General features: G+C 39.1%; 1 protein-coding gene across 2 annotated transcripts in view; it reads left to right on the forward strand.

The window, feature by feature from the left end:
- DPH6 (diphthamine biosynthesis 6) overlaps nucleotides 1–11357 on the forward strand; it is a 219084-nt gene extending 207727 nt beyond the window's left edge. For both annotated transcript variants that reach the window (XM_076344932.1, XM_076344933.1), the window contains one exon: nucleotides 11040–11357. In XM_076344932.1, the coding sequence (XP_076201047.1) occupies nucleotides 11040–11155 (116 nt within the window). In that variant the 3' untranslated portion in view covers nucleotides 11156–11357. The remainder of the gene's footprint in view (nucleotides 1–11039) is intronic.
- Nucleotides 11358–12443: the final 1086 nt, after the last annotated feature.

A 12443-nucleotide genomic window follows, 5' to 3' on the forward strand; every position in this document is an offset into this window, starting at 1 on the left:
TTGGCACAGTTTTCTATGACTCAGTTTCCTACCGGTCCTGCGTTCCTTTTTCAGCTCTATTTTTTTGTGTTGATAGTAAACTCTTTGTGGTAGACCTTGTCTGTTATTTAGTGTTTATTCAGTGCCTGATAAAATGACACGTAAGTCTTGCTGAAGGCTTTTATAAATTATGCTGTTAATAATTTCAAGTTAGAGCAAAAATGACTTGCAGCTCACATCACTATGTGACCAAGTTTCAGACCCTTTTTCTTTCACTTTGCTGTCGGTTGACACAGTTGAATGACTCTCGCAGTCTCCTGTTCCCAAATCTGTAACAAACTGTGAGCTCACATTACACAGGAAGCACTAGCAGTAAGATTTATTTGTCATCCTTGGAGGCCATGAAGAGGAACAAAAGACTTTCATCTCTCTCCTTTTCTTCCTTGACTGTAGGGAATAAAAGGGTACCGATACCTTGGGTCGCTGCCATACAGGATAAAAATCAAATTAATGTAAATCGGCCAGATCAAGGGGAGGTAGTTGTGTGGCTATCAAGAGCCCGCAAACTGCTGGGTGGATCATCAGCAACCTCTGGCAGCATGATTTCCCCATTAAAACAGAAGCTGGGTTTTGTTCCACTTCTAAATACTGGTCTACCCTTCTTTTTATCCTGCTCCAGCTAATTTCACATAAGTTGTCAGATGCAGCAGTAATGAAATTTTAGTCATTTGTAGACTCACTCTAGGATTAAATCAGTGACCTCAGGACGAAAGGCAGTGAATGCCATGACCACTCTTTGTTACCTCTTCCAGGCAGCTTTGATTAAACTGTGCTGTGAAGCCAGACCTGGATCAATATGAATGATCTTCATCGACCTAATAATGTATTTAACATGTTCGGTGCACTTTTATCTGGTTTTGTTACGATAAGTTGTTTACATTAGTGCAGCAGATTGATTTAAAGTTTCAGAGCTCTTTACTATGGTAAACATCTAGAAACAACCTCATTAGTTTGCACATGTTACTATATATAAATATGTAATCTACTGTGCAAGCTCCTCAGCGGGTGTAAATTAGCATAGCTACAATTTAGAGCAGTTGAGAATCTGGCCTAGAAACTGAAAACGATAATTCCATCAGTATTATTTTAAATGATCACAGCTTACCTTGACATAAAGCAAGAACCATATGATCTTCTCTGTACCCAGTCTAAAGATGCTTACCACAAAGTCTTTTAGAAAGCTTTTCTATTATTTGTAGACTAAATTCTTCCACCAGCAGATGTATGTGGTGTCCACTAGTTACATAAGCATCTCTTCATGGTCAGACCTTTTGGATGCACTGTATCCAATCAGATATTTCTTAAACCCATCAGTTTTAGAGACTATTTAGCAGACTTGAATAAACGAACAAATGTGGAAGCTGTACCAAACATATCATTTGGGGATGTCAAAGCACTTAACAAACATTGTTACAACCAAGTCCATGTGTAACCACTGAAGGACATATTTGCTTCAGTATGTCTCATGACAGCTTCTTAAAAAATATACTGAAGTAAATTTAACACTTGTGAAAGGTGCCAGATTGACAGGCCCTGGAGATAAAAGTTCTTGAATTACCAGCAGGCACAGCCGAGCTTCCCACACACACTGCCCCACCAGTGTCCCCAACCCTACCTGGAGGGCACAGCGACCAACTGTCCTACAGCTTGCAAATATGCGCCATCTCGTGCTCTTGGACTATGGGCCAAGAGTCAGTAGCTGTAATGTGACCTAAAGGTGAGAAAGCAAGTTTCATAATTACTGCACAGGTGCTGTTGCAGTTGATCATTTTCACACCAAGTTTTCACTTAATCTGGGAAAAAAAAAAAATCAAGGAAGTGCACATTTATCTGATTTTGCATACAACAAAAAACATGTGTGTGAGCCTCTAGTGAATCCTGCAGTTTTATCTGTCCGCATAGGCACATTCAGATGACTGTATGAGCAAACAAGTGCTTGCATATACTGTGAAGTGCATTTTTAGATGCCTCTTGAAAACTGGGTCCTTACTGTTTCATATGTTTGTAATAATCTGTCTCCATTCATAAGTCATCCCTGCTTGGTGTCGTTACAGCCCATCCTCCCCAGAGGTTTTGAGCACAGCTGGCATACAAGTTCAATAACCATCCACCCCTTAAAGAGATTGGGTCGTTACGGGGTTGAAAGATAGCACACAGGGAAAACAGGCTCGTGATCTTTGCACTCTGTCATGGTTTTAGAAAAAGCACAAGTTCTTCCCTGAGTGATTGTACTCAGAAAGTTCAGTCCTCTATTCTCTTTGAAATTATATTTAGACCTCACTGTGAGTACTGGAAGGGCATGCTTAAGTGTTTCTTTATTTAGTGCAGAAGGTTAATGACATTTTAAACAAAAGTGCACATTTATAACCTTGTATAGGCCAATTCTCAACCTGTATATAGGACACGGCTAAAAACAGAACACTGAAAAACACAAAGCAATGAGTTTTCATGCTCTGCTATTTTCTAAGCTATAGCTGGCAGCTTGAAAGAATTATTATGGAAGCTAAATCTGAATTCTTTCTACTGAGAAACAGCCATAACTAATGTGCAGAAGAGCTCGGCAACATTTGTTTGTCTTTAAAAGAGTCACATTTCTTTCTACAACTTTCCGTTGATGTGCATGTTAACATACCTAATTTGACTGGTACTGCGTGTACTTTGGAAGGTAACTTCTGTGTATCCAGAGAGAGTTAGGTGGTGTATAATTGTCTTAGAGATGGCATTTGGGATTGAAATTGTAATTGTTATAAATATCAGTATAAAACCTCATTTGATGATTATGATTGCCTGATTTGCTTACCTCCTCAGCATCCCTGGTGCATCTGTCAGTCACACTGTACAGTTTTAGGAAGAATTCATACTAGCTTGCCAACTAAGCTGAAGTTTAGGTTTCAGAATTTGGGAGGAAGTTCAGGAGAGAATGTATACTTGGGAGAGGATGTTTTAAGAGGGTAGTATCCGTGAACTCTGCTTAAATATCTTACCTCATTCAGCCTTAGTTCTCCTGTGCAGGCTGTCTGCTGGAAAACAGAGATGGACCATTTTAGGTCATCTTCTCCTTCACAGGTTTGTTCTCTTTAGTATGTCGTTTCTTGTTTTGTCTAGCCTAGTTTCAGATATCCAATGTAGCTGAGTCAGGTTTTATTTTGGGCTGGTTTTCTTGTCTGCTTTCCATAGTACCCCAATGGCGTTTCCATTTCATTAATTTTATTACATAGTTCCTAATTTTAACTATACCGTGTTATAAATTCCGCTTCAATCTGCTACTTATTACCCACAAGTACTACTAAGTCTTTTTTCATCAACCACCTTTTTAAGATTTTTTGAGCTAGTAGCTGGCCTTTTGCTTGCAGAAAGGCAAAAGGCTTTTCTTGTGTGCTACTAAGAGGGGAGGATAGAATGCCAGGGACCTTCTCTTACAGAATGACAATACTCCACTCCCAGAAAAAAGCAGAGGAAGGGAAATAGATGTTTACCCCTTTTTCCTAAGATGTATAGTATACTTGGGCACCACTCAAAACATTTTTTAGAAGCAAAGGCTTCCTAAAGTTTACCTACCCCGTTCTGAAGCTCCAAGGATGTGCCTCAGTTCATTAGTTTGAAAACTCATTATAGATGTGAAGTATTATTTTTAATTTTGTTTAGGAAAGGCCAGAAATTAGAATTCCATATTAGGGAAGGAAAGGAGAGAGGTTCTTTCATGACTGAGTTAAACAGAAGCTTTCAGAAGAATAGAAAGGGGTTGGTTCATTCCCATCTTCATGTAACTTGAATTACAGGGTTTAGTAAGTGAAACGATCATAAGCTAAACCCTGCAGAGTCCAGAAAGCTCTAATTAACGCCCACAGTGAGTAACTTTTCTGAAATTGGTCTTTAATCAAACTTTGCTCTGAAAACAAAACAAGGTATTGTGGCAGCTTGATAAAAGAGATGCATTGCAAGGCTGACAGGCTCACAATCAAACCAGCACTAAAAATAACTGTTTTGTCTACTAATTTTCTTTCGGATACTAAAAAAATGCATTAGCTACAGTCTAAAAAAACTTCCATAGTTACTCAGCCAAGTGACTCAGCTCTAGAAAAGTGAGGTTCCTCTAAATGTTAATGCCCTCCCTGATTATAAGTGACCCCTCTTTCCTTCCCACACCTTCCTGTCAAAGCAGAGGAACAGCAGAGAGGTTGGTGAGGCTGGGAGGGGAAGAGGCAACTTCTGGATTCCTTCAGAGCTCGACATTTGAGGCCAGCTGTTCCTCTCCTCTGCTGCTGGTGGTACAGAGCGCAGGCATCCTTATTGACTAACTAGTTTGGATTAAGGTAAACCAATCACTCATCTTTCTTGTATCTCCCAGGAACAGTAAGGTCCATGGCTGCTACCTTGCACACTCACAACTTCTCCTCATTGATTCTGAGAGCAGGAGTTATCAGTAAGGCATGCAGGGAAACACAGCTCATTTTCATCTTCTTCTGCTCAGCTGTAGAAAGAGTTGCTCAGACTCCTGTGGGTACCCATCCAAGCCTACAGCAACTTTCATTATGTTTTTACCGTAGCCTGCGTAAAAACATTGCTAGAACTGTTTTTTCGGGTTCGGTATAGATTCCAAAGAGACAAGAAGTCCACTGCACAAACAGGACTAGCAGTAAAATATAATAAAACTGTAGTCTTTTCTTTATAGTGGATTTTTGTCTTACTACAAGAAAGACACAGACCTGTTGGAGCAGGTCCAGATCAGGGGGATGGAACACCTCTCCTATGAGGAAGGTCTGAGAGAGTTGGGGTTGTTCAGCCTGGAGAAGAGAAGGCTCCGGCGAGACCTTATTGCGGCCTTTCAGTACTTAAAGGGGGCTTATAAGACAGATGGTGGCAAACTTTTTAGCAGGGCCTGTTGCGACAGGACAAGGGGGAATGGCTTTAAACTAAAGGGAGGTAGATTTAGACTAGATATAAGGAAGAAATTTTTTATGCTGAGAGTGGTGAAACACTGGCACAGGTTGCCCGGAGAGGTGATAGATGCCCCATCCCTGGAAACATTCAAGGTCAGGTTGGACGGGGCTCTGAGCAACCTGATCTAGTTGAAGATGTCCCTGCCCACGGCAGGGGGGTTGGACTAGATGACTTTTAGAGGTCCCTTCAACCCAAACTATTCTATGATTCTATTATTTCATTTGGTGAATGGTCTGCCAGATGAAGCGTTACCATGTTTTGTATGTATCTGGGCCTACAACTCTCAGTATTTTATGACCAAAAGGGCAGAGTCTTATCAGTCTGGATCCTAATAAACATATCCTTCACAGAAGAGGTTGCAATCATCTGAAATGGTTCTTTGGTATTAGGGACAAGCCGAAAGAGGATGGCTAACATTGGCGTTAGAGCTTCCAGTCCAGGCTGTATTTTCATCTGTTACGTGATTACTTGAAAAAGACATTTTCACTGTTACAACTAAAACTAGTTTGGTGCAAGAAGCAAGAAGCCCTTCAGTATAGATGGGTCCATAAATGCAAGACAAACTGAAGTGACATGTGATGAAACCTTGAAGATACATTTTTATGAAAGAATTGTTTGCAAATACAGACTTGTGCAGATCTGAGTGGCTGTTTTGGCATCTGACTAGGCATGTGTTTGTAGAGACCTGAGTTCCAAATGCAACTGCAACTCCCTCTGTAATTTCTTTTTTTTTTTAATTTTGGGGTATGTATACTTTACAAATAGGCCTGAAATGGTAAATTTGGGGGTTTTTTTAGTCTGAATTATGCCAGATACTTTTTAATTTTTTTTTAAACAAATGTTACTATGTATTTACCATGCAACAGGAAAGCTTATTCATCAATTGACGGCTTTGAAAGAAGGGAGAGAAATCTAGACACAGCTTAAGAAATCTTCACAACACAGATTAGATTTTGAAAGTTATGTAGCAAAGAACACAAATTCTTTTATTGTCATAGTTTCAAAGACTGGCTTAGGTAATCACAGGTTTAAAGCAGTTTCACCGCCTTATCCAAATTCATGTTGGTCATTTGTCTCATATATCATGGCAACAGACTTCCCCTGCAATTCAAAGCAGCTGCTTAACTCGTATTCAGACAAATATCCCAGGCCAGAGTGGTTGAAGTGCATCATCAGTATTGCATGAAGGAGCTTACATCATCTCTAGAGCTGTGCCTGATCTGGTCTGCTAAAAGATGCCAGGGAACTCCCCTTTTTACCAGTCCTTAACAAAACTCAATTACACCCTGATCATCATCACTATCCTGATATTATAAATAAGTAGCCAAAGTCAGACTGTAAGTCACTCAAAACCAGAAGGACCAAGGGAAATTAGTGTAATAACCAGGAGAAATAATCAGGAGTGGTTGGCTTCCAAAGCCAGTTCCACTTCCATCCTCCTAAGTTTAGTTATTGTTGATTTCCCTCTTTTTGTGCACATGAATGTTTCCCACTTGAAAAAAAATCAAGACTGACCTAAAATTTTATAATTTTGGAAGAAATTTATAAAAGCATTGAGTAACATGTCTTTGGCCAGTTTTCCCTGGAATTGGTAGGCTCTTGGTATTTTTTAAGATCTAGCTGTTATGTTTTCAAAATGGAAACACAATTATTTACGAGACGTTGCCTCCATTTTTGCTGTGGACAGAGCAATTTTGAAAACCCGGTCCCTTAACGGGGAGGTGACCAACATGACCAGTGTGAAATAATGTCATCGAGAATAGTAAAGAAAACCATAAGGTACCATATGAAAAGCCAAGTATTGGACTATGCAAAATGTCCACATTATTGTCATTTAAACTCTTCACAGCTGCAACGAAAAATCAGCACAAAATCATATTTTGCAAAGTGACTCACTTTTATATTCCAACAGTATATTTTTGTTTACTGGGCTTACTTTGGACAGGAAGGTATTAATTCAAATGAAGCAAGCCAATTGTACAGGGTTTGTTTTAAAATTTCATATTCCGCTATGTCATTTTATATTATCTTAAGTAAAAGTGTGGGAAAAATCCTGAACTGATTTCCCTGGCACATAAGCGTCATAAACAGCAGTAAAACCAGGTAATTTTTCTAAAAGCACATTTTCCTTCCTTGCTATGGTTGTAAACCACAGAGACAGTCAGCTGGATGTTTAAGAAAGGGAGGGGGGGTCTCCAGTTCCTCATGTTTCACCTTTTCCTTGCTCTGCCTGATCATTTAAGGCAGAAGCTTGTTCCAGACAGCTTTAATTAAACTATGCTGTGAAACTGTATATAGATCAATGGAAATGATCCATAACAAGAGGCTAATCATGTATTTAACAGTGCTCAGTCCAGTTCAATCACCTTCTACCATTTCTGTGGCTTTACATTCATGTGGCAAAGCCTTGAATGTGTATATGTATTTTTTAATCCATCTCATTAGTGACCATATGCTTTGGCTTCAAGGGAGACAAGAACTGTCTGCAATCTGGCAGGGATTTAGGGACATCAATAATTTGTGAATAGTCATGTTGGTACTGGTCGAAGGGTTAAGTGTTCTGCACACCAGGGGCACATCTTTTGGGACTGGAACTCTTAGTCAACTGTTAGGAACCTGATCCCCTGTGACACATCTTTTCAAAGTACATGCTGCATGTCAGATCTCCTCAGCTGAAGCAATGGAGCTTTATTAGCTCAGGGATTTAAAAACCTGCTCTAAGCAATGTAACAATATCTTTTGGTTAAAAAGTGAAGGAAAGATAGTAGTTGTAATATGAAAGTGATTTTTTTATGTACTGGGCTAAATGTGATCTTCCTTTTTGTTACCATTTTCCTTTTCAATATGAGCTATTAGATTACTCCTCCCCTGCAAATATCCAGTGAAGCAAGAGTGTGGTAGCAATAATGGGGACCTCATTTTGGTCCTCACCTCATACTGCCTAAATCCTGCTGAAGCCAATGGCAGCACAGATGTAAAAATTGTCTTCCTAATCATTTGGAATGACCCTTTAGGGGCTCCCAGGACATTGCTTCATCTACTTGGTGTGAAAAGCACCTTTAAAAACATTAGCTTACAGTGTTAGATTGTGCTATGTTATAGGGCTGCAAAGTCAGCGTGAGAGATCATCAAACTATTGATCTCAGTATTCTGTCCTTACAGAGGAATGGCAGAAATAGATTGTAAGGCCAGAATTTTGGGTGAGAGAGGGAAAGACTTTGAATTATTATTGTGCATTTTAGGTTTTGATTATGTCCATATCCCTCAGCTGTACCCAGGTCAATAGAAAAATGCATAGCGGTGCAGAAAGAAGCTCCGTATGGAACCTGTGTCCCGAACTTCTGCTGATCAGTTGGGAGTAGCAGGGATCCATCTTACAGGATGAAGCTCGCCTGCTTTCGGCAAATTTCATGTAGTAATAATAATTAATGCTGACTGTCACAGGAAATGAAAACATGCACAATACACACCACTTGTTTGCTGCTCGCTAATCAGCTGGATTTGTTTGTACTTTAATAAACATTCTGTATCAGGGCAGATTAAATAACTTTAAGACTGATATAAATCATATGTAGCTCCTGTTAAAGCTCCAGTAAACACACTCACTGTAACCCTCTGTCCTTTACTTGTTTTCACTTTTAAGATCAACTTTTATTAGTATGGCATGCAACTGAGCAAACATTTCCATAAGTGATATAAAGGAAAGAGATTTCTGAAATCTTTGTATTCGAACAGAGTTACATACTTCAGAAAACACTCATACTCATGACTGAGGCTCTTATTTATCTGAAAGCATAATTTGCATGACTGAAAAAAATAGACTCTGTCTTTCTTAGTGTCACATCATTAAAAATGTACAATTAGTATTGGAGGATTTAGAGTAACTTATTATAGCAGGTAAAACATATAGCTGTCAATTTTTGGATTGTGTCAGCTATGATTACATAGGCTGACACAGATTTACTAATTGTGCATTGTCTTCTGTGGGACCTTAAGAGTACAATTTTACTGTTTTAGAAGACCCAGTCTCCTCTTATCAGAGGAAATTTGGATAAGCAGACTTTTATCCACAGTTTTTAAATGTATAAAGATGCAAGTCCAAGGTAGAATGTTTTCATATCAAACTATTTGATTTATAAGTATAATAAGACATTTAGAGGCATATGTCCCAGATTTCCATCCACATTTCAATTACACGTGTAGGTTTTGCAGCAGCAGTTTGCACTGCAGTGCAAAAAGAAAAGGCGGTGGTCTTTTGGAAAGGTGGCTCTTTCTGGCTGGCAACCAAGTCCACTAGGGCATGTTCAAATGTAAATATTTATGGCTATTTTGGCTACCTCAGAAAAACAAAAGAATGGAGTTATATTTCCAGATAGCCTGACTTTCAAATTCTCCCTTTGAAAGTAATACCTGGTTTTGTTATGGTAGCTTTTAGCAGTGTTTCACAGCTTTTAAGCCTGTGAAAAAGTTGAAGACTAAATTATATTTTCATGATTTTAGTTGAGGAAAAAAAGGAAATGTAATTTTAATAGGGTGGAATTGGTGATTTTTGAGGTGGCTTGCCTTTACCCACTTCCACTTAATGGCTTCTGAGCTGGCATAGCTATAAAGTTTTCTGAAGTCAAAGTTTAGAATGAAAATGTTAGCTGATGCTTAATTACCGGGTCACTGCTGAGTGTCTGCAATACATAGACTGAGTCCCTTTTTACCCACAACATGAAGAAGTCCTTTGAGCTTTGAGGTGAGTGTTGATCTTTGGCTCCCCCTTGCCTGTTTTCACCTCTAATGTCAATGATGTTAATACAAAAGGAAGTCAGCAGAATTTCAGAAGACTGGTACTGTCTTTGCAATATTTCGTAGGTAGCATTGCCATTATTACATTAATTTATGCTACTGCTGCCAGGTAACGAGAGAAGAGTTTTGGCTTCAGTGAATACAATTGCAAAATTCCTGTTTTGTCCTGGATGAGGTAACACTTTGACTGAACTGCCTATTCACAGTTTCACAGGCAGTGGCGCCAAAAAAAACCCAACCTCTGACAGTCTTCAAGTTTTGCCCTCTTTACACCCTCTCTAGCCAAGATTGCTTAGTGTTATAAAGAATTGCCATAATCACAGAAGCTGCAGACAGAAATAACTTACTGAAACCAAAACCCATGCAGGCCATACCTTACCATTAGGAAACTGTCTTTTGTAGGGTCATTTGGAGGGTTTTCGGTAGTCTTCTTTAAGGGTTCTGTGTGGCTGGATTTCTAGCATGTCCGCTGAGGCTGCAACACGACCAGAAATGTCTTGATGCTGAGTTTAAATTTTCCATTCTTTAGTTTTCGCCCATATTCTCCTAATTAGATCTTCTCCATTACCAATTCTGTTCCCATAATGGAGTTTAAATTTACCAACTTCTGTCACATACCAGTCCCTTTACAGCTCTTTATAGCTAGATTCTATATTTTTATCAGTTTGAATCTCTCTATAATCCTAGATACGTGGTCATATATGTTGCCATCCTTGGACTTCCTCCATGATATCTTCAACGCGGCATGCTTCCATTGATTTCAGATGGAAATCATGTTCATAACGTTTTTAAAAATGGCCCACTTTAACTTTCAGTAGATTGATGCACCTCAATGGGACTTGAGAACAGAATTTCATTTATAGACAACTACGTGCTGATCATCCAAATATCAAAAATTACAAAGAACTGAATTTCAACTGGCCTTTAGTTATTTTTACTACCTGCACTTAGTTTCAGCTTACTATATCTGTAATCAGCAGACTACTCACTCACTCAGGGTTGAGAAACATGCTTTTAACTGTTTTGCTGAATTACGGCCTTAGGCAACGTGTAAAGTTAATCTCAAATTAGTTGACAAGGAGGTGGGAGATGGTGATTTTTCCTTTTATATAAAGTGAAAACTCAAGAGTTACATTTCACTTCCATTTGTTAATTGCTACTCCACAATAATTTTCAAAAATGTATTTAGAAATCATTTCTAAGAAATAGGAGACAATAGAAAATCAGACAAAGAGGATTCATTAATTGTTTAATTTCTATTTTAGGACTGCAAGAATACCTGGAAAAATATTTGGGCAAGAAGACTCCAGCTCTGATTGTAGTACCTGTGGTGGATTTACCTGGCAAGGAAGTTATTCATATAACATGCTGGCTAAGCTAGCAGTTTAGAAGAGATGAGTAGATATCAAAATACACATTCCATCCAGGAAAGAACAAAGAAAGGAATTGATCATAACTGTGTTGGGTACTTTCATTAAGCAATATTGTTTGATTTAAGCAAAGTCATATTTAGCTTGTTAGTGATGCCTCATGATATGTGACAGAATCAGCTTTGTATGAACAATAAAGGTTTCTTTTCAAAATATTGTGCTTTTTTCTCACTTATTTTTAGATACATTCTGGTAGTAGCAGGTGGCTCTTGGGAGATTTCAGTTGCTCTGATCACATCAGTTCTTTTGTGTGATATATTTAGGCCTGGTTACAATAAACTGATTATAACTTCAGACCTTTTGGATGGAGGTGAAATCAGACCATTAGGTCCAGTACTGTTTCAAAGACTTGATTCCTTTCAATTCTATGTTGCATTTACTGACTTCAGGCCAGCTCATGAAGACTTTATTTGTGGCCAGATTTTAACCCTTTCGTTGCCCCAGGGAAGAATTATTCAGAGAGGTATTCAGGATGCACGTTTTACCAAAGTGAATAATGGAGATGATGGCCAGACTGTAGGATTTGCCATCCTGCTTTCTGAGGCAATAGTGGGCATCCTTGTGCTTTACGTCTGGTAGGCAGCTCTTATTAAAGAGTTACCAGTATTCCCCAGGGCTTCAGTCTTCTCCAGAAAATCAGCAGGAGTTTTACCACTGCTTTTATTAAAACAGGCTCAGATATATAGGTGAAGCTCCTATCGATTTCATTGCAACTGATACTTTACTCATAACAGGATATAAGATCAGTATAGGAGAGAAAGCCTTTTAGACTTTGCTTGAGGCAGTAAGACACTGTAGAGAAATCTTCTTTTCAGACAAAGGCTATAAAATTAAACCTTAAAAAAAGAGTATCAAACGTTTGCCTATGTTCTACATCTATATATTCTCATTGCTTCTCTTTCAGTGTGTGAGCACTGGAGCTACATGGCCAGCACTCCAGTTGTCCTTCTCTTACACCAGCATATATCTGAGATAACTCCACAAAAGTCAACTGCGTGGCAGTAAGTTTACATTGGGGTGACTAAGAGGTGGACTTAGCACTCCAGCTTCATTTTCTTACCTGCTACCAGATATGCACTTGGCAGCAGCTGATACGAAGCCAGTGACTAAAGATAAGAGGATTTGCGGGACAACCAGGGGATCAGGCCCAGCCAGCACGGGTTCATGAAAGGCAGGTCCTGCTTGACCAACCTGATCTCCTTCTATGACCAGGTGACCCGCCTAGTGGATGAGGGAAAG

The sequence above is a fragment of the Aptenodytes patagonicus genome, chromosome 7 (genome assembly GCF_965638725.1).
Source record: "Aptenodytes patagonicus chromosome 7, bAptPat1.pri.cur, whole genome shotgun sequence".
NCBI lineage: Eukaryota > Metazoa > Chordata > Aves > Sphenisciformes > Spheniscidae > Aptenodytes > Aptenodytes patagonicus.